This window comes from Phallusia mammillata, chromosome 4, assembly GCF_965637545.1.
Source record: "Phallusia mammillata chromosome 4, kaPhaMamm4.hap1.1, whole genome shotgun sequence".
Classification (NCBI taxonomy): domain Eukaryota; kingdom Metazoa; phylum Chordata; class Ascidiacea; order Phlebobranchia; family Ascidiidae; genus Phallusia; species Phallusia mammillata.
In genome coordinates, this window is record NC_137255.1 from 21,871,537 (window position 1) to 21,893,418 (window position 21,882).

Sequence of the window (21,882 nt, forward strand, 5' to 3'; positions counted from 1 at the left end):
AAAATTTAAACTATTATTTTTAAATTGAAGTTTAAAAATTGTCATTTTCAATAAAATGAGCTCCGATTTTAACATTTTACCATGAAAATAGACATTTTGTTTTTTCCTAGGTTAAAACAAACTGTTTGTAAAATTAGGTGTGTCTGGGTCTTTTTTGCTAATTGTAATCACCTGTTTTTTGCAAACAAAATCATAAATCCAAAACATGATATTTAGGTTCGAAAAATGCGAGTTTGTGTACACTTGCCACTAAACGGCAGCAGTAAATAACTTTGGCTGATTTCTCGACTTCGTGTATGGCGCAAGCTTCAGCAAGATTTCGAGCAGATTTGTAAGTTATTTTTTGAGTTTACTTTACCCTTAAGTTTATGAAAACGATTTCCTGACACTGTAGGTAATCTCAGTTGGTTTTTAAACATGTTTCCTAAATTAGTACATATTACCAAAAAATTGCTTTTAACAGTATACTTTTATACTTAAAGTTTTTTTTATTGTTGTTGTTTAAAAACAAACAATCTTCTAATTACATTTCTCTGCAAAGTCTTGGCTTGCAATAAGTGTTGGTCACTCACAAATGGCCATTTTATGAATGGGTTAAAACCAATAGCTTTTAATAAATGTTTTCAAGCTCAATCTTACTATCACCACAAACTTGTAGTTGTACATAGATAAAGCTTTTCATTATAGTTATGTGAATGTCAAGGTGTTTTGGATTGCTAAGAAATTAAAAATTTTGCACCGAAATGAAACTTTTGTCTTGAAATAAAGTTGTTGTTTTTTCATAGTTGGTATGACTATGACATATATTTAAAGCTTTTGTCAAGTAGCTTATTTGTGAGGAACTTAATGCTAAACAAGTGTGTTTTAATTAACAAATGGTTTAAAAAAATAGTTAAAAAGTTGTAAAATGATTAACAAATTAGATTATGTAATGTTTGTACTATAGTGATTATGGAGACATAATGATGCAGTAGTTTGTTTTAATTTTTTTGATGTTTGCTATGGTTACTGCGAGATCATTGGTAATGTTTACCAAGTCCAAACACAAACACCTGTACATTATAAGTTAATTATGCTTCATCTGGTCCCTGATAGAATCCCCAGGAACCAGATTCTGGTGTTTCCCCAGGGTATGTTAATCATGGTACTGTATTTGAAATTTCGGTTCCTCTTGTGGCAAACTAATGAAAATCAAAAATGAAAACCACAGATGTACCGGGCAAATTTTCTGTTTCAAGTTACCTGTTTATTTTTTTGTATCAGAGTTCACCAACCCATTCTGAAACCTGTAAACAATCGCTACAGTAAACGTGGTGTGTTTAACTGCAGGTTGAGGGTGTAAACATGACGTAAACGCACGCGTTTCGAGAGAGAGCATCGCCCTTTATCCTTATCTACACGTTAGGAGGCCTCGGTGCCGTCTGCAAACAAAATAGTCTGTAACCTATAGCTAGTACATCGCTGCCTACATGTACAACCGGGTCTTTATTCCTTCTTGTCGTGTTGTGCCTGTGGCGCTGTGCTAATTTCTGACCCACGTTTTGTGTTCGTTGCGTCATAATCGTAAATAGTCGTTTGTGCAGATAGCGCTCGTGCTTTTCCCTTCCAAGTAACGCATGGCCACCCTTCCGTAGTTTGTTTTTGTGGGTGCGCTTTTCGGCTAGGGACGGTGTGGGTTAAACGTGCTCAAAAAAGACAACTGCTTTATGTCCGAACAATAAGAGAGGGTTTAACTACTTGAAATCGAGCGCCATTGCTATTTTTGTGGGCGTTCTTGTCACGTGTGTCTAGCTCGCATGAGTCATTTGAAGGGAAACGGGATTCAAAATAGCTGATGAAACTTTGCATCGCATGACACCGGAAGCACGCATAAACTGCTGGAAGGTCGCCAAATATGTGCTGCAACTTATTTAGAATGTGTCGTCTACGTGTTATACCACCGCGTCGAACAATCACTGTAGTGCTTGTAAACATGCTGGGTTTTGCACGCCTGTAGCGGATGATACAATGAGTTTCCTATAGTAGTAATTACCAAAACACCTGCCAGCCAAACTTCAAACTTCGTCAACAATCTAATTTTTTGCACTGGGTCGGTTTTTCTCATACCATTTATAATAGAAGTGGCACCATGGGTACAAAGTGCAATTATTGTGTTTCAAACAATATAATGACGCATTAAATTCTTAGAACTGTCTTTATAGCTAGGAGAGAAGTTTTCACTCGCTTGTTTTTTTTTTGTCTGTTCCAGTGGGTTGTCGCTATTGATTTTCTGTCCCTCGTCAAGTTTTGCCGACGTTCGGCCGGTTGACAGCTCCCTCATATCGATTTTATTGTGCTGTGGTTCAAGGTGAGATTCAGACACGTATTAGGCGGCCACACTGGGGAAGGTACAAAATCGATAAGGTATCCGGATGTCATTATACCTTCATCCTTAAAAAGTAATGAATTTGACAAATCAAGTTCCGTGCGTTATCATAAACTAACATGTAGGTTGGGAGTACCTTACACCATAAGTTACCCACGATCGCTAAACTGCGAAAAAGGGGCTTTATAGTGTAATATGCTTGTTAACCCAGGCTATGATTCACCCTCATTGGTGGCAAGGAATGTGTTGCCTTTTCCAGCGAATTATATTCCTCTTTGGCCAAGCAGTTAAGAGGCAGGAAATGCCAGTACGAGGCGCTTACGTCAGCTTCCACGTCACTGGCATCGCGTGGTAATGGCGGTCGTGCTGTTTGTCATAGCATCGAAGCCATTGCTGAATGTGGGGTTTCGTCATGTGACCAAAACGGAAGTGTGCCATATCGAGCCCGTAAAAGACGTGTTATTCGTAAACCCTGTTGGCCTGCTGTTTGCGAAATAGGCAATGGCCGTGCAGGCGGCATTCATTGTCGTTCGAGCGTGGTTGGTAACTTAGTAGCAGACGAGCGATCCTTATAAACTCAGTGAAGCGGATTTCCCAGCGAGTGTTTTCTAAACAACTACTCAACATTTACTGTTTAATTCTTCCCGGATTTCGTGGAATCGTCCACCTTTTAGGGACTGTATTTTTCGGTAACGCATGACTCCACATAACTTCTCGGTACGTTGCTTTAGGTTACAAACACGCGAAGAGCACATAATATATTCCATTTAAGATTTTAAGTACTTATAGCAGATAATGGTCCCGCAAAAACCCATCGAAGCGAATTTCCTTGTGAATGTTTGGTCGATAACTACTCATAATTCTCTAAAACCTATTTTGAAGACTTCTTCAGGGATTGTAAATAACTGATCGGTGCTTTTCTTGAAGTGGAAACATGCGACTAGCACATACATTTCATTTACGTACAAACTTAGGTACGGATAGACGGCTAATTTCCGTTTTTATTGGAAAGAAATTCTTACCTATCACGTTTTGTCCTCTTGTTTAGGTTCAGAAGTTTAAAATATACCAAATTCCATAGAACCCTATTTGCCATGACACGGTTTATATCAGAACCTATACAGGTCATTTTTTAGTCTGTAACGAAACATGTTCCTGTTTTTATAGTTAACGACCCTTCATATGTGACTTATACGAGATACTGTTGATTTTGTTAATGGGCCTTTGTCTGTGAAAGTCATAGAACAGCGGTCGGCAACCTTTTTCCGGCGCTCAAAAAACTTCAAATATTTACCAATGAAAAGCGCCTAAATTAGTTTATCATCCCAGGGATACATGGCCAAAATGTTTCAGCATTTAACCTGAAAAAGAAACGGCCCCGTAACGAACTCGTCGCGGACCGGCGGTTGCCGACCACTGTCAAAGAATATTCAAACGCCTACTTATACTAATATGTGGAGTTTTTTAGGGATGGTAAAATCGATCTATTTTTACTGAGTTTAGACGGAAATTGAACGTTATGGACTTTAAACTTTCTTATGATGCAGTGTGGGTATTTTTACTCAAGGAATGCGCTATTTAAAGTGTTCAATTATTCGTGATGTATTTTGGGCTCTCCGGAAATCACAAAACGTAATCCGTTGGCCTACGAACATCATAAACAACAGCAAGGCGTTTCTCTTATTGCATACAGCACTAAATTAACACCAAAAGCTATCGCCTGAAGCAATGAACGTCTGCTTAGGTGGCCATAATAAAACATATGGGCCTGCAAATAAGTATGGCGTTGTTTTATGATCATTGAGATAGACGATATGCTATCCTTGGGTAAAACAGACTTGTTGATGCAAAATCTTTGAAATATCGATTTAAGAACGTTGGTATTGCCTTGCATAAACAAATGTTGCGCTTTCGTTTATTTTGCTATATTCATGTGAAACCGCCTTTTACATGTTTAATATGGTTGATCAAATACGGAATATCTTTTGCATGCGATTTAAAAATTCATAATGCCATTAAAAAGTTTTTTTATAGTTCATGCCTTGCCATATGGGAATGCTTGGGAGACCGTCTTTATTTCGTGCAACGCCTTCAATTAGCGTGACGTACAAAAAAATGTAGTTTTATTATTTGATTAAGCTACTTTAAGTCCTGGTCTATCGATCCAAAGTTCGTCCTGAAGTTGGCTGTGTATGTTATCACTGCACAAAGTTTAAAGTTTAAAGCGTGCCGAAATTCAAGCTCGGCCCGGCCCAAACCCAAATCGTTTTGGCCCCTAAAGTTGATTTGGCAGTCCTATTAAAAACAATAATAGACAATGGCTTAAACAATACGTTTTGGGGTGGTTGGACATTAGGTTTAATCCAGCAACTAGCTACTTAGTCCGGTTTTATGTTTTGTTATGGACACAGGATGTTATATGTCAGGTCCGAATCAAGCCCGTTTTTAAAAAAAATCCCTAACCCCGAACATTATCCGACTTAGAACTCTGTCACTGACATGTATATCCCGCATTGATTAAAACAACAGTTCAAAGACATTAGAGGCGCGAGGTGTATTTTCATCATCATTACCGTAGAAGTTACTTTGAGTCACAGCGGGAAAGCTCTTATGAACTCACAAGTCGAGCAAAGCGTTACTTTTCCCTCGTTGTCCCCCGACAGTAATCACAATCCACTCTCCGTGCCCCCGCTGTGTGTGAACCCGCTGGGTAATGCGATTCTGATTTGGCTCGCTACTCCAGACCTCCAATGTCACAAAAGTCACAGGCTGATCGATTAATGCTCTGACCCCGGCATGCCCTGTACTTTGTCTTGCAAATGGGTGCTTTAAACATATCTTTCTAATATACACTACTCTTGTGCTTATGAGTTGGTATAGCAGTTCGGTGCGATGAGTTGCGTATTTAGACTGGCTTGAAACCAATGTATTATCATCCCTATCATTTCGCAGATTTTACCTTGTGCCTTTGTTAGAAAACGTTTCAGTATGTTGAGCTATTTCGAAGCATAATATCATACTTTTCAGTAAACATGTACCATGTAATTTGTGGTGAGGTTATTTCCAGTATATTAAGCAACTACAAACCAGTTGGATTAAAACCGTGGAGTAATTTAGATAAACTGCATGTATATATCGTAGATTGTGTAACTGCAAATATTTGAGGCCTTAAACTGGTAGAACAATTGAAACAGAAACACGGTTTCAATACAGACGGGTTTTATTGGAGCAGCTAATATTTACAGTAGCGGCTGTAAACTCTTACTAGAGATTTTCCCACCGAAACACACAACGGCACAACAGTCCCAAATGTATTGAGCTCAACAATACAGACCTTAGTTCGCTTCAGTTTCCGCCGTGAGTCGTGCTCGAAAGTATGTTTCAATGAAATATGAAACACAGAACACTGACCCGTTCCATTTCTGGTCGTATGTCGTGTGTGGGAACCTGTGTGTCGCAGTTTCGCGTTTCCATTCATTTCGTTTCCTTCAATCGCTCTAGCGCGTTGTATTGTGACGTAGGTGCGGGTCAGGTGCTTTTCTTCCCACCTCGAATATAATGATAAATAAAAACCTGTGTCGATTTGTAACCTATCCTGATTTGAACAACAGCTGCCCTTTGCATAACATGCTTTAGTTGTTATTTATCCTTACGTAACCCTCACAATGTATTTAATAAATATCGGCAATTTATTTGCCCGGCCAGGTGGCGCTCAACCTCTTAGAAGTCTGTTGCGTAACAATGCTTCGACCTTTTAATTTGGATTTTTGTTGCATGGGTTTGACGTTAAACCGGATTTCAGCGTCATACACTCCCATCTAAATTTCATTTCATGCGAGCCATAGTTACGCAACACGCTATCTGCAATCGTCGCTTATAACCACCAAATCGGTGTCTAAAATTTACCACAACATAAGTGACCTAGAGGCCCATATTGTGGTGCTTTACCTAATTGATCTAAAATATATATTTAAAGCCGCAATAAGGCCTGGAAGTAGGCCCGCACAATATCGAACGTGTGTTTGTATTGTTTCATCATAAAGGTTGAATAAAAGTCCAACTGTGACGTAACAGTTACGGTGATAGACTAAGTTTTCTCTCGTGATTCTCAAGTCCTGTTACCACTAATTAAAACGTCGTTAGTTTGGGCGCAATGACCCTGTTTGTTTGTGGCATTTAGTTCAACGACCGGATTATAGATACCTGGTGCTCCTGGTCGTCTTAAAGAAACAGTGAGTGTTTCCAGGGGTCTGTCGGTCTCGCTTTTTATCTCGCAAATAGATTAATGGATGCATCTGTTGCATTGCCATTTGCTCTGGCAGGCGCCTTGTACGTTCTATGAATGCGCATGTTTTTCCGATGGGCTTATTGGCACTTGATTCGTGCCAGTATTGTCTTAAAAAATTCGACCCGATTACGATTGTCGCAAATCCAGCTTTACGCCCTGACGTAACACGAGCATCATGTTGATGGCTTGCGAAAAAACAACAGAAGCGCCATCGGGCCGAATGTGGGAGCGCGTAATTCGATCTCGACTTGACGCAACCGCTGGCCCTCTGTCGCTAATTTCACGGACTCTGCTCATTGCAGCGTACTGTTATTCGCCATTCGAGAAGCCAGACTTCCATGTGTTGGATAGATAACGTCCGTTGGAGCTGACCATTGTTCGCTGAAAGAGGCGTCTTTGTTGATTGCCTTTTGCGACCCAAACAAGCCGCGACCGGATCTAGTTTCGGTGAAAAATGCCTCCAGCTCTTGCGACGCACCTGATTGCAGCACAGCGGTGATGCAAAGTTTACAGGAAGCACATCCGCTCGAGCTCCCGTCCTGTCATCGCTCATCGTGAATAACACATCCATATATTAACGCGCTGCGCTGGTAAACAGGTTGAGTGGCTCACACATACGCACGTATACAATTCTATACTGCACAACATCTAATCATCACCAAAATAACGGGTTCTCTTTAACTATGCTATTAACTGTGGGTCAATTTGTTATTTGTGCCACGGTGGTCGGTGTTTTTCTGCTTTCGGGCGTAAATATGTTTGTTGCCACCGAACTTGTTGTTATGTGTACGTGCACACTGCCGCGTGTGTCGAGAAAGCTCGTTCAAGGTGAAGTTAAACTCCCGACGGTTAACTTTGTGCGATTGAGTATGACCTGTGCGTTTATTTAAACCGATTTAAAAGTGTAATTATTCATGTTTGTAACCTGTAATAACACAGTAAAGCATGCATACCTCTCGCAGGCCTTGCGTTTAATGGCTTTCAAACATGGAGCTGATTGAATGCGCCACACACGAAAAACGTTATAAACTGGTGCATTTTGCGGACATTTTTATTGATGGGTAATAGCTGTCTGTCAAGGAACCACTGTTGAGGCTTTTATTGAAGCATCTCCTGTGTTGTTTCGGGAATCGATAGAGCAATTGAACACGATCCCATTGAAAAAGGTAAAATAATACCCTCCGCACATCATGACGGATAAAGAGAATTTCCCAGAAATCAACCAAAACGCCTGGCCTCGATTAAGGCGAAACCGGCAAAGCCGCGCGGCATTGCTGACGGTGCACTCATTCGACCAAACTCCCTCGTTCTATTTGCTGTCAGCAAACTAGTCGAAATTGTCGGTGCGATAGCGATTCGGCAAACACGCCCGCGCTGACCCTTTTCGCAAATCGAAAACCGCTGAGATCAGGTTGACTGAGGTCGCACCGATTGCCGAACTCAGCTGCTTTGCAAAGTTGCACTGATGATCGTGGTATGATGGGGTGTACAATCTCTATGGTAGACTGATATCTCTACAAATCCCGAATTGGCATGTGTTTGTTGCGATTTTTAATGGCATTCTGGTTTTATATTGCTTACAATTGTTGGTGCTACATTGTGCAACAGTTTACTTAAACTTTTTCATGACTAAGTTTTTGCTTGTACAAGTTGCCTGTATGCTTGTGATATACTGAGTGGTCAGTGTCTCTTGTAGACTGGTATCTCTATAAAAATCAAATTCGAATAGCTAATATGTTGTGGTTTCAAATTGGAATCCAGTGTTATATTGCTTACAGCTGTTGGTGCTCCAAAATGTAGTTTATTTTAAGTTAAATTTCTAAATTGGTAAGTTTTTGCTGAACGTGGAATTTATGGCTTCAACGTAATATGTTTTGATCAGGCATTTTCAGCGTGTTTTTTCATCCACCATTCGACGCACAGTCAGGGCGTTTTATTGGCACAAATTTGTTGACTCGAGCAAACAGGATCTCGCAGCTTTTGTTTGCCTGCTTCGACTGTGACGCCCTTAATGCGATCAAGCGGTCATTTTGCGGATATTGACGGGGCATGGACATTCATCCATCCTCGTCGGATATGTGTAATGAAAGTATCCGCTCCAACCGAAAAACAAATGTTCAAACTTTCAAAACCTTGCTTTTTGTGCTTTTGTGGCCTTAATTCTTGACTTGCAAGTGCATCTTAGCGGTTTTAGGACGCCAAACGACTTTCGCATCGTTCAGTTCAAACTTAAACACTGAAGTATGCTTAAAAGTGCACGTGCACCCTTATCTAGTCGCCCTTCTACGTCATTTTCTCCGCGTTGTTGTTTTCAGGCTCACGTCACTGCGAGCAAACCCAAGTGGCTCGCTTCAAAACAACACCGCACGCGCGCACACACACACGCTGTTTGTTACTTTACGTGAATGTGCGCACGCGCCCACTGCGGTTTAAAGGGCGAAAGTAGAGAGGGCGGCAGCATCAAAAAGAAACAGTCTGGTGCTCTTTGTTGGTCGAGGGTGGCGTGATCACAGCAGGCGCCCGGAAATTAGGTTAGAAGAGAAATAGCGAGAGGGAGAAAAACGCAATTGCCTTTTTCTTCTTCTCGAAGCTACCGCAGTGCCAGTCGATAAAGAGCAGTTCTAAATCTGACAGAAGAATTACGTGATCAGTCCGGTTGGGTGCTGCTGTTTTGGAGCGTTAGTTTGATTGTTGAAGTCCGGCCTTTGGCTCGCTGGCTTCGGAGAAGATCGTTGAAAATCAGTGATTGCAGCAAGTAAGTCCCCCCCAAGCCACCATCTACGTACACCGGCGACTGACTGTTTATGGACTGTACAACAACGCACTAATTACTATCAGATGAAAAGTCAATCATAATTCAGCGAAAACGATTTCAACACTGTGATAAGGTTGGTACAAACTAAGAACTATTTACACCTCAAAAACGTTGTGTAAGTTCATGTACTTGTGTTAAGTTGTAAAGTGTGGAAACTAAGGTTTTTTAAATGGCTATTGTTTTTACTGCTTATTAACTTTTTTTGTGTGTACTGTGTAGTGCCTTCTATGTGGTCAATGAAATAAAACAAACGATTTAACAAATGAGTTTCCACTCTTTAATTGTCCAAAGTTATTATTACTATCATTATTTACAAAAATGGTTTGCTTTAAATTGTTTTATAGCACAATTTATTGCAGTATTCTTATTTCAGCAGCAGCATTTTTAATTACTACTGGATATGGCCAACATTTTTAATTCAGGTCATTCATTTTGTTTCAGTGCAATAACTACCTCTGAAATATTTGAATGCGTTTCTCCAACTGAGGATTATAACCGACCGAGTTAACACAAGGATAACTGTGAAGAAGCCTGTGGTATCAAAAAGAGCAAATCACCCTGTATGACCAGCTACTGCCTGTTTGCAAGCTCTGTAAAGTTTCTCACCCAGCTATCAAGTTCTAACAACTACAAGATGCATTTGAGTAAAGAAGTAGCATCGAATTCAAGCCATATGGAAACCTCGAGTGAAAATAGTTCAACAAAAAGCAGCGTAGAGGATGACACAATTGCGCCAATCATCATAACCAACAAAAACAATGGTAACATTTAATTGTTATTGTAATCTTTTATTAGTACAAAAAAATATTTTTTGTTGCACATTTAGGAATGTGTTGTAAATGCTTTTTAATGACTTGTGTAATTTAAAACTTTAAGATGTGTGCAATCTCAGTGCAACCTTTGTTTACATTTACAATATATTGTGCAATGTTTTCATTCTGTTGCAATCTTTTCTCTTGTGCGCAGAAATCTTTTCCAATGGATCACTCAACAATAACACCAATTCCAGTTTAACTGACGAAGACTCTGTTACGACAACCTCAAGTTCAATCAGCAATCCAATTGAGATTAACCCCAGTCGAATGCAGGTTGGTATTGCCATTTAAGGCTGTGGTTAATAGATAATTAACAGTTTAGTAAACTGTAATCATCACAGGTTGCTGCGCAGGCTGCAAGACAAAGGAGGCGCAAGAAGCGTCGAACAAGAGCTGCTGACAGTTTTTGCAATGGCACCTTCGATGACTTGTACCGCATAACAGGGGAACTGTTAGGCGAAGGGGCTTATGCTAAAGTATGGACTTGCATGAACAGATATACCCATAAGGAATATGCAGTGAAGGTGAGAATTTAAACTTTTATTAGCTTATAAAATTATAAAGTGGTCAAATTAATTTTAAAAACCAAGCAGTTTTCAGGAATCAACCAAAATTATAATAATCAGTTTTATTTCAAATTTTTGAATTACAAAAAAATTGTTGCACACGGCATTTTAAATGTGCATTCAAATAAATGTGTTTTTTTTGTATTTCAGATAATTGAAAAGCATGTAGCTGGACACAGTCGCATGAAGGTCTTCAAAGAAGTTGAGTTGCTTCACCAGTGCGCTGGACGTTCCAACATTTTGCAACTTATCGAATACTTTGAAGACAATGAAAAGTTCTATTTGGTCTTTGAGAAGATGTATGGAGGTAAATACCTAACCCTCTCAGTAAACTTCCATGTACATGTGGTTTTCCATGGAGAAAAACATTCTAAGAGCCATGTCATAGGGTATGAAGTCATAAGGCCTGAATATATTGTGTGTGGTTTACCTAATTGGAATCGAAGAGTAGCGTTGTGTGGACGCCTTTTGTTTGCTTTGTCAATGGAAAATCGATTCATGGGCAGCGCGTATATGTTACCGATCACATGAACCACCTCGCGTCATATGTGATACGTTTACATGGATCACGCCATATGTGATACGTTTACATGGATTACTAAAACATGATGTAATTTACTGTAAGCTGTCGTTTTGTATGTTTCGCCATCCTACAGTGATGACTTCGTAAAAAAAAGTAGGCCGCGCAGGTGGAATTCCACTAGGAATTTGTGTCTCTCTTACCACTAGTGTTTAAATCAGGCTCGCGACCGGTTATTATCATGTTCGCCTGTAGCAGAGCTTGAGCAACACGCCCCTCCTACTCCGCGAATGGTAGCCCTCGGCAGCATTGACTTCTACGGGGTTAATAACCGTTGCTATTTTTGTCTGGAGGTTCCTCCAATAAGGAGACTGAATATAGACCGAGCGAACTGAGAAATCGGGTTACAGCAACATAGCGGCATATTTCAACATTTTGGATATCGAAGCGCTGTAAATCTGGGTTTGAGGTTTTCATTACCACGTCGCTGTAGACTGATATTCGCTCGATATTAACCCTTGAGTGGGCATTGCAACACATTCCAGACTTTTCCACCACAACACCGACAGTCTTTTGTATGGTTTCATCATCATCCGTTCAACGCTCCGCGCGCACAAAAAGAGAGAGGCCCCTTTTTTCTTTGCGTTGCGCCATTCTCTCGCCGTGGCTTTGCTGTGCGCCACGTTGCACCAAATTGCGATGCAACGGAGCGCAGCGGACTTGTTGATACGCTTGCCTTTTTCTCTCGCTTTAACCAGCTTCTCCTACTCCGCGTTTTTGGCTGGCAGCGAAGCGGGCATAACAACTGAGAGGAAGGAAACGAATGAAGTGCTCTCTGCGAAAAACGGCCGTTACGTCAATGGTGGGCCTTTATTGTTTTGCGGCCCTCAGGCTAGCTCGATTCTCGTTCGACAACGGCCTCTCATTATGCGCGCTACTTTGTGCAATTAAAACCTGGTCTGCTGGTGCACAATAACAAAGGCCGGGTGTCAAGCGAGTGGGCTGCGCTAAACAGGGCACAGCGTTGTTGCCATTGATTTCTTAGCTGAGTAAAAGGCACACGCGAGGCTAAATTGCTGCGTTAAGCCCAACAGCGATGTACCGGTTTAACCTATGCTTCGGCGTGTTAAATTGGACCCAAGTGAACGCTCTCTACTTTAGCACGCTGCATTGTATGCGCTTGCAGCTGTCGACACACCCCTTAGTCAGTTTTCAAACCGGACGGAAGGCACTGTCTTGCTTTTCAATGCGGGCACCGTTCCCAGTCACGTTCACTAATCCTGATGTTGTTATTGCTGCAGGCACACTGCTACACCGCATCGAGCGTTGTGAACACTTCGACGAGAGTGAGGCCGCTCGTGTTGTGAAAGATATCGCCACCGCTCTGGCCTTCCTCCACGACAAGGGCATCGCACATCGCGACCTGAAACCTGCAAACATCCTGTGCGAGACCGTGGATAAGGTGTGTAATGTTTGTTGTTATTATGGCGGCTAGTAGGAGCATCCTCATATGCCTGTCTTACTGTAAATGACTGGAATTACTACATTTAACATGTTAAAATGTATAAATAAGCTGTTGCTGCCAGGCATAATGTGTCAACAAATATCTCATCCGACAGTTTTACGTCACATACGCCTAAACTGCTGGAAGAGCCACATATTTGTTGACATCTTAAACTGTACATGCTTGAAAAAATTGCCTAAAAGCTATTTTAAGCAATATTTACAATCAATTAAAAATGTCCAGGTTTCTCCGGTGAAAATCTGCGATTTCGATTTGGCATCTGGTTGTCCTAACAACCTGATGGAGCCAATCAGAACGCCTGAACTTTCCTCGCCCGTCGGCAGCGCCGAGTACATGGCACCAGAAGTGGTCGATACCTTCGTGTTCGAGGATTCACTTTCCTATGACAAGCGATGCGACATCTGGAGCCTGGGCGTGATCACGTGAGTAGCTCATCTGTGACGTAATAAACAGCGAACCGAGTTGACACCGAATGCAAAATGTAACGGTCGATTCTTATGCGCAGTTACATCATGCTGAGTGGTCATCCACCGTTTGTTGGCGAATGCGGAGAGGACTGTGGATGGGACAACGGCGAGGCTTGTCAGGCATGCCAGGACATGCTTTTTGCAAGGTAAGGCTAAATTGTCAAGTTCAAATACCTGCGGTGGATTTACTACCAACTGTTCGTGTATCCTAATCCTTAGTTATTTTTGTTACACAGTATTAAGCGCGGCGAGTACAACTTTCCCGAAGAGCAATGGAGCGGTGTTTCAAACGACGCCAAAGATTTGATTTCGCATCTTTTGGTTAGAGACCGGTCCTTGCGGTTTAACGCTCACCAAATTCTTGAACACCCGTGGATTAAGGGGGTAAGTGGCGATGCGTTTTAACTTTCTACTGTACATCTAAAATACTTGACTAAGGCTACGTACATTAAAGCATTAAGAGAAATGAATTTAGCAATGGTTTTGGAAAGCGATTTGAATATTTGATAGTCAACTGTTGCCAGGCATTCGAATCACCAAGCTTAGCACTTGTACTCACAAAACCAGTCCTTCTCTTTCTCTCTTGGTAAACGCCTCTCTGCCTCTGCGGTTTACACAGTTCTAATCCACTTGTCATCAGCTTATGCTTTGTTGCCACCCTTTCCATTACTCGCTCGCTCGGTAGAATGTGTTTATAACTTGCCTTTCGCTTTTAACAGAGCGCATCGGAAACGCCCCTTTCCACGCCCCATTTGCTGTCAAGACGCGATTCCTCAACCCACGACCTGACGCAGTTCGCCGCCCACGCGGTGGCGTACGAGAGGAAATTAGCCTGCAACGACAACAGCCCTGTGATACCGGTATGTAATGCGACATTGCAAAACTTTTCAAAGTTGTTGAAAAACTTGCTTGCAGACTCGACCTGACTAGACTTAACGCTCAGAAGACACGAATTTTGCTCAAATTGTTACTCTTTTACTCATTGAGAGTTAAAAGTAAATATGTTATTTTTACTGCCCGATGAGATATTGGTTAAAGCCCTTTGGAATGCGGTTGTAAGCACGGATTTAAAATGCTGGTTACTGATTACCCTTTAGTTCAGACTGTTCGTTCTGAAACCTAACTAGGTGACATGACGCTTTTATCGTATGACGTCGACACCCTACGTCAGTGCGATTGCCAAACTAATCGAACCACCATCTTTTCCACGTAACTTAAGTCGTCGGTGTCGATTGTAATCCGATGAGCGAGCACAAACACTACGGACGCTGCCGTATACTTAAACCCTTACTTTGTTTTGATAGGAGATGAACGGCTTGCGTCTGTCGCCTCCGGGTACGTCCGCTCTAGCTCGACGTCGCCAAGGTTCAACGTCCTCAACTGGTCACACGACTGCCTCCAGTGGCGAAGACCCTGGCAGCTTTAAGGTCCCGGCTCCATCGACGCCACAGCATTCATGTGGAGCCATGGCACGTTTGGTGACCAGCGCCCACGTAGCGGCCAAGACCACGCTTGGTTTCGGCTTAAAGAGCATCCAGGGCAGTTAGTTGTTGGCTTTGACATCAGAAGGCGAGTACATATCTCCTGTACATAAATCCCTGTCTCGCAAGGCTTTCTCTTCTCTCTCTTACTCATTTGTATGTAACCACCCTTTGCCTTGTCTGCGTCGCGTTTTTTCGTTTCTTTCATTTTATATGCGATCCCCAAGCGTAGTTACGAACGGTTGCTTAAGTTGCGTTCGTTCTTTTTTTGTTTTTTTACTTTAGTTCGCACGTTCCCGTTTTCGTTTGTACATTGTCATCCGCACTCTGTCGCTGTTGTCGCCGCCGACTCATACCATCGCCGGAGTCGGCCGACACGCGGCGACCGCCAAAACCTTGTTGTACAGATACTGCTAAATGCCCCATTTTCGTTCTATGCTGTGAATAACGCCATCTTTGTGTATTATCGCTCGCAGAACACGCTACGGTCGTGTGTCGCTGCACACAGGCCGTGACAAACGTTGAACGCACCATCATTGGTTTTTTCCTTCCCACACGGAGGGTCCGTTAGCCGTTAAGTTTCCGCTGCTCTTGTATACATTTTCTTTCGTACAGTAGTAGTTCCGCTTTTTGTGCGGACTTATAGCTAGCAAAACCCGCGTAGTAGTAAACGCGAAGCTCTAAAAGGTACGTCGTCTCGCGAAAAAAACGCGCCTATAGACTTTTTTTTAAATAACCGCGAAAAAAAATCTTCCAAAAAAAACATTTTTTTCGCTTGCTCGCGTTTTCAGGCGACCCAGTATCATCCGGTGCTTTGCCGAGCCTAAACTTTTCTTTGCCAAACCGCTTACCACGAGTCCCACGCCCACAGGGTAACACGAACACACCCCTTTTTCCCGGGACCAAACGCCTGTATATCGTTTTCCGCTTTTTCCTCGTTCGTTCTTTTTCATTTGAAGGTGTACAATATTGCCCTTGTAACAACCCTGTACTTAACCGCGTCGAACGAAAACCCCGATTAATTGGTGCTGGGGCCGCTTATCGACCCCAATTCTCGCCCCGCGTGTGTTTTGCAATACGGGATATTCCCGCACGCCCCCCTTTGCGCGTCTGTATTCTCTTCAGTACATCGACAAAAGCACTGTGTAAGCAAAACGGGCCGATACGAGTTCACGTGCATTTTTGTGGACTCTTAAATAATGTACCACGATTAACTTGCTGACTAAACGCAACTCGCAGCAATTACAAAGCAAATCGCAATTAAGTTAACCAGCACTGTGTACAGCGTAATTCACACAATACATTTGGTCCTACACACCGTTAAATCCGCATGCATTACCGCTTTCCGCTCAAGAGTTCAAAGGTTGTCAGGCTTAAATCCTACGCTTAAACCGCTCCCGAATACAACGAGACCCCTGGCAACCTAACCCCGCTTGTATTTGCTTTAACATCTTGTATGCACGCCTGAAGCGGGTACCCTCCCTTGCTCGGTTGTGTAAATTTCGGAGGTCGTGCCTGGTGAGCTCGGCTATTTTCCGAAATTCTCTATTTGGCGTATGTGGCGTTCTTCGCCGCATTCACTGTGCATCTGCCAAAAATTGGAAGCACCCGGCTGTCGATGCTTGTCCGCTCTAACGCGTGGCTTATACATAGCGTCGAGACAGTCGCCCGTTTTCCATGTAAATACCCACCGCGTCGTCTAACTTTGGAAAAAATGCGGCATCAGATAGTGCTATTTCTTTAAAAAGCAAAACGAACAGTTTTATGTGTTTTTAAGCCCTCGACTCTGAATTAAAATAAAACCCAAGCGACTTTTTTGCTTGTTGAAATCTCTTTGATAATTTGCTTCACTTCATTTCACGTGTCTTTTAGCATCACCAGCCCGCCAGTATTTCTTTGTTGTCCCGTGGTGTAATATTTCTATGTGGCCGATCGTCGACCAACCACGGTCGTCGGTTGAGCAAATTCAAAGTTCGTTACTGTTTTGTCCTTGTCCCAGTGCCTAAAAGGTTGCCAGTACCACCCCACAATATTTTTTTAGTAATGCTGAATCACTGGCATTGCGACCAGCGGCCGACTAAAGCATTGCTGTGTGCATTTTTGTCTTCTGTTTGAATTTTTTCACTGCACATTAAAAGTTAAAAACAGTAGTCGATTTCTTTTGGACGGATGATTTGTGTATTCTGGATTTTGGCCGTTTTCCCTGTTTTAAATGATACCAGCCTTTTTGTTCCGTTTCCCCCCTTTGTGTTTTTGTTTTTGCAAAAAGTAAAGATGTTAAAACCACCAGGATATGAGAATAAAATCAAGGATAATACAACATTTGTTGTTTGTGGTTTGAAAAGCAATGTATTCTTTGGAGGCTAGCTGAGCATTTCCTCAAAGGAATTAGAAAAATCACAACCCCATAAAGTACAACAAGAAAAATAATAAAATTAATAGCAAAAGTGCAACATGTCTTGCAGCTGATACGTATGTCCAAAACGCATACTTATTTATGGGAAATCCAAACTTAATCACTCATTACCCTGATTATTTATAGGACTTACCAAAATGGAAATGCCAATCCCTTACTTTGTGGGACTAGTGGATGTGGAGAAACCCTTGACAAGCCAAACAAACGAAAAAGCCGGGTATCTGGTCGTTAAATGTAATCAATAATCAGTAATTTCACCCGAGACAGCTAGTTACGATGGAGGCAATTAGAGCTTACAGAATAATTGTCCGACGTAGTCAACATGTTTTTCAAGTTCATGTGTGGTTCGATAAGAAAACTTTTTAGTTAAATGACTTGCATTTTACCAAAAAAAGCAAGTCACTCCCCATGCTACTGTCAATGTTAATGGATAGACTTGTGTTGTAGACCTTGACAGTAGAAATCGATTCTTTTTTTAATCACAGTCTCCATAACGCTTCTTGTGTTTGGCTGGGCTGACACAAATCAGTTGCCAAAAAGTGAGTGAAATTAACGAACAGTTTATTGTGCGTTGCGACCAAAAACGAAAACACCATTCTAAAACAAACACACAAGCTCCAAGGTTGGTAACGACAAAACATTGTAAAAACTGTTTTGGTGACTGTAGTGTCGAAAATAATTCGCAAACTTAATACAGTGCTCAAACAAAGAGGTTATTCTAACCAGCTGACGACAATCAAACCACTGGTAAAGGGTGCACTTGATTTTTTCAGCCAAAATCAATGTAGCTGCTGGCCACCGCACAAGGGCTTCGAGCTTTAATTAGCGAACATTGAGAGCCAAAGTCTGAAGCTGTAATTTAAATTATTCGAGGGCTCTCAAAAGGCTCAGGTTATATGCTTCCACGCAATTAAATAAAGGCTGCAATTAAATGCCGCAACAATATGTTGAGCTGACAACTGTAACCAACAAGTTAACATAACATAGTGTTTTTTTAACGCTTAGATGTTTGTAATTTGGTCCTTGTTTGCAAAATTTTAGATGTAACTTAACAAAATATGCTCCATTAGAGTACCAGCACTGCCAAAATTAAACCCAATACAGTTTTGGCCTTGTATCAGCCACATCATAGCAAAGGGTGAAGGCAATGTAATTGTCGATAATAGTTAGTCGTTTCTTAAACATTTTCTCCCGCTTCAGCACATTGACAAGGCCCAAAATAGTTATCGGAGATGCAGATTATTACAAAATCGTGCTTACTGCTGCAGGACATGCTTGTACTTTTCCACCACATTGCCAAAATGTCTTCCAGCCCAGTATGCTTTACCACAACCAACACAGCAGTAAAAATCATCCACCTCGTTGCACACAGGCTTCGGCACTTGTTCGACCAGCAAACTAGCCGTCTGTGCTTGATTCTCGCCCGGTAGTTTTGTAACAATAGTCCCACTCTCGTATTCCAAGTAGGAGCAGTTTGAGATCGATTCAGGACTGATGAAATAGGATATCACAGAATGAGGTTGTTTCTTAGGGTTTTTAGTGATGACCACTTGTTCAATTTTTTCCCCCAGGTTTTGAACCGACTGTGTTTGATTCCGGCCAAATGAAAACGAACTTTCAGGTGGGTTTACCTTTGGGGAGCTTGAACAGTCGTTATCGCTATCGCTGGAGCAAAAATTACCTTCAAAATCATCATCATCTGTGTAAGTTTCAATACAGTGGGCCAAAGAGGAGAGTGATTCTGGCTTTTTCGCAATCGATGCTTGTTTTCTTACAGCGTCCCAGGGTATATGGGAGCCGGGTAAAGTTGTCAGGGAACCGTGTTGTTTGGTTTCAATAGCACGAAGCATTTCTTTCGATGAAAGCTGGAGGTATTTGCCGCAGTTGCACAACTGACAGCGACTGAATATGTCCTTCGACGTAACCTTAACGTTGTAGTGCTTTAAAACGAACGCTGCTTGCTCTTTCGCCTTCATTTCGTTGGGTACGTTAAGGCAGCGACCGTTCGGAACCTGCGCCGACAAAAAGACAAAAGGTGCGCCTGAAGTTAGAATAACGCGATCATGTCTTCGCGCTAGCACAGCCGCCCTATCGTGGCATTCGCTATTTGCCAGGATTTCAGCATCAACACCACAACAACGCAACTGTCGACCCAAACCTTGCAGCATGGTATCACAGACAACACGAAATTCACGTGCCGTGATTGGTGGCATCACAGGCTTGGGTAAAGATGCTTTGATACCCATGTATTGCTCCCGTAATGCTCTACCACGACCTCTAGCGAGTGTTTGTTTTGGACGTTCGACGACGACATTTTCAATGGTAAGACATGGATCAAGGCTTTGAAGACGTGATGTTAGTACATTACATACTTCTAATAAGCAATATGCGTCTAGTGCTGCATATTGTATCTGAGACTGCCTCAACGGACGACGTTCCCAGTCTGATATCTGTTCACTTTTGTCCAAGGGAAGGCCAACAGTTTGCAAAACAAGTTTGCTCAAACCAGTAAGGCTTTTGTACTCAGCTTTAGCATTGGTTGTTTTTAGCACTTCGGGATACAATCGACTGATGTGTTTTGAAACAGTGTGAAGGTCTACAATTTTCACAGAAGATTTGACAGCATTTTGTACTTCAGGCAAGCTATCAGCTAGTTTGCTCAAATCCTCTTTTAACCCAAAACCAACTTTTGTGTAGTCTTTGGACAATAATAGCTTTGTTACAAAACTGGATAGATTTGATTTCTGGTCTGTTGGGAAGTTAAGCACATCGATAAGAAATACAGAATCTTTGACTGCTATTTGAAGTAGTGCAACTTTGGTTGCTCTTCCACAACTAAAAGACCACTCTGCATCCATACCTACATTAGCAGGACCAGCAAGTACAACCGATTGACAAAAATCCAATGTTTGAGAATCAGACACAAAATGTACACTTGAATCTGGTAACGCTAATGAATGAAACTTCTGCTGGTTTTCATTTAAGCCAAGCATCGTTGATTCATATTCATCTAAGTCCCAATTTTCATCTTCCAAATCAGCAGTGTCAACATTAGTAGATTGATGCAAACCATAGACCTTTTCCCAGTATGTTGCACCAGCATAGTCAAAGTATGTTTCCAAAACAAGTTTTACGAGTTCTTTTTGAACTGCTACATCTTGACCTACTGTCTTTTGCACCAGTTCTTTGGTGTTCTCAAAAGAGGCAATTTTTTCTACGTAGTATCTGTACAGAATGTATCGCAGCTTTGCAACTAAATGTCTCCTTGTTAAGTTCGGACACAACTTTGCTTCATCACCTTCTTTATCATACAGTTTCAACCACCTAGTTAATACTTTGTCTAGAAACTGGGGCCTAAGAATTTCAATTTTGGTTGATGTTAAGTTATTGCTTGTCATGAATTCAACAACATCGAAGTCAGGACCAAGCCAAGAATCAACCATGCCTATTAACTGATTTTGTGTCGAATCACTTTTTTGCATGTACTGGTCCAGCAAATTTACTTTGTTCTGAAGCAAAGCAGGAATAGCCATGTCGAAAAGACTGAACTCGTTTTGAATACACAATTCTGCAGTAATTGCTACAGCCCCATTGAGGTTGCCATCGTGTACAGTTTGAAGTATGCATGATTTAACCAAATCAAAGTTTGGTTTGTCTACATTGAAACACTTAATAAGTTTGCAGGCAAGCGTTTTGTGGGAAACAAAAGCAATTTCCAAAGCCTGCTGTTTGAGTTCCTCATCAACTGAACCCTTTAAAATAGGATTTCTTCGGATAAGTGCCTCTTGGTAAGACATTATATGAAGCCCAAGTGATCTCGGCTTTTTCTTGTTTTTACTGCAGGCAATCAGGTCAAGTGAAAAATGTAAAGGCGAGTTTGGGCCAATACTGAAGGAGAGAATTTGATTAATTTTCTCTATTTCCCTTTTATTCCATAATGCATTGAGTTGAGTCTTAAGTGAGGAGTCGGGCCCGAAGCAAGAAATTGTTTGTTCATTCGTACTTGCCATTGTTATTTGCTGGGGCTTTCAATTGCAGAAGTTTTATTGGATCTGCTTTTCTTGAATTCCTGAATCATTTCCAACTCAGCTTGAATTATTTCTCTCTGAAAAAATTACAAAAGAATTTTGATAGATCGGCTTGGTTCCACATACACTGTATTGGTATGTGCAATATAATATTTGGTAAAATGATTGGGGGTCGACAAAAACAACGAACACTTACACGTGCTTGTCTCAGTTTAAGCTCCTCCTTTGTCGGGGCCTTCCACGCATACTTGTCAAACATCGATGGCGTATTGGAAACGTAAAATGCAGCCAAGGGAAATGATAAATAAATCACCATCTAAGAAAATTAATTCGGCGATTAACACGACTAACATAAACATTTAATCAATATTGAACTTACACGGAAGAATTCCAATCCATACCCCATTTTTTTCTGATGTAATTTTCAAAAATAAAAACCAAGAAAATCACAATTCTTGACCTTGCTTCGTCAATGCAATGAAAAATCCCCTAATGTGTTTTCGGATGAGAGAACAGATTGAAGAAATCAAAGATTTGGTTTCGTGAGATTTGGATTGGTTTGGGTGCAGTATTTCTTTTTCACTAAATGTATAGTC

At 41.5% G+C, this 21,882-nt stretch overlaps 2 protein-coding genes across 4 annotated transcripts; one reads left to right on the top strand and one right to left on the bottom strand.

The window, feature by feature from the left end:
- The first annotated feature begins 225 nt into the window (after positions 1 to 225).
- Positions 226 to 17,164, top strand: LOC145222972 (MAP kinase-interacting serine/threonine-protein kinase 1-like). 3 transcript variants are annotated; one of them, XM_080089245.1, is made up of 11 exons: positions 226 to 331; positions 9,910 to 10,229; positions 10,435 to 10,556; positions 10,625 to 10,807; positions 11,000 to 11,156; positions 12,671 to 12,831; positions 13,117 to 13,316; positions 13,400 to 13,507; positions 13,598 to 13,745; positions 14,081 to 14,221; positions 14,666 to 17,164. In XM_080089245.1, the coding sequence occupies exons 2-11, from the start codon at positions 10,031 to 10,033 to the stop codon at positions 14,906 to 14,908; spliced, it is 1,662 nt and encodes a 553-aa protein (XP_079945371.1). In that variant the 5' UTR covers positions 226 to 331; positions 9,910 to 10,030; the 3' UTR covers positions 14,909 to 17,164. The 3 variants fall into 3 exon arrangements, with proteins under 3 accessions (XP_079945371.1, XP_079945372.1, XP_079945370.1); XM_080089246.1 differs by lacking the exon at positions 226 to 331 and adding an exon at positions 9,197 to 9,541 and having other exon boundaries at positions 10,637 to 10,807; XM_080089244.1 differs by lacking the exon at positions 226 to 331 and adding an exon at positions 9,208 to 9,541.
- Positions 17,165 to 17,802: 638 nt separating this feature from the next.
- LOC145222969 (exonuclease mut-7 homolog) lies at positions 17,803 to 21,788 on the bottom strand. Its single transcript, XM_080089241.1, has 3 exons — positions 21,666 to 21,788; positions 21,483 to 21,602; positions 17,803 to 21,363 (listed from the first exon to the last, which is right to left on the bottom strand). Exon 3 carries the CDS (start codon positions 21,266 to 21,268, stop codon positions 18,515 to 18,517), a length of 2,754 nt encoding a protein of 917 aa, XP_079945367.1. The 5' UTR covers positions 21,269 to 21,363; positions 21,483 to 21,602; positions 21,666 to 21,788; the 3' UTR covers positions 17,803 to 18,514.
- Between the last annotated feature and the right edge of the window lie 94 nt (positions 21,789 to 21,882).

Coding starts and splice junctions, on each gene's coding strand:
- LOC145222972 (XM_080089245.1), top strand. CDS start 10,031: ATGACCAGCTACTGCCTGTTTGCAAGCTCTGTAAAGTTTCTCACCCAG. Junction 10,230..10,434: donor CATAACCAACAAAAACAATG/GTAACATTTAAT, acceptor TCTTGTGCGCAG/AAATCTTTTCCAATGGATCA. Junction 13,508..13,597: donor CAGGACATGCTTTTTGCAAG/GTAAGGCTAAAT, acceptor TTTGTTACACAG/TATTAAGCGCGGCGAGTACA.
- LOC145222969 (XM_080089241.1), bottom strand. CDS start 21,268: ATGGCAAGTACGAATGAACAAACAATTTCTTGCTTCGGGCCCGACTCC.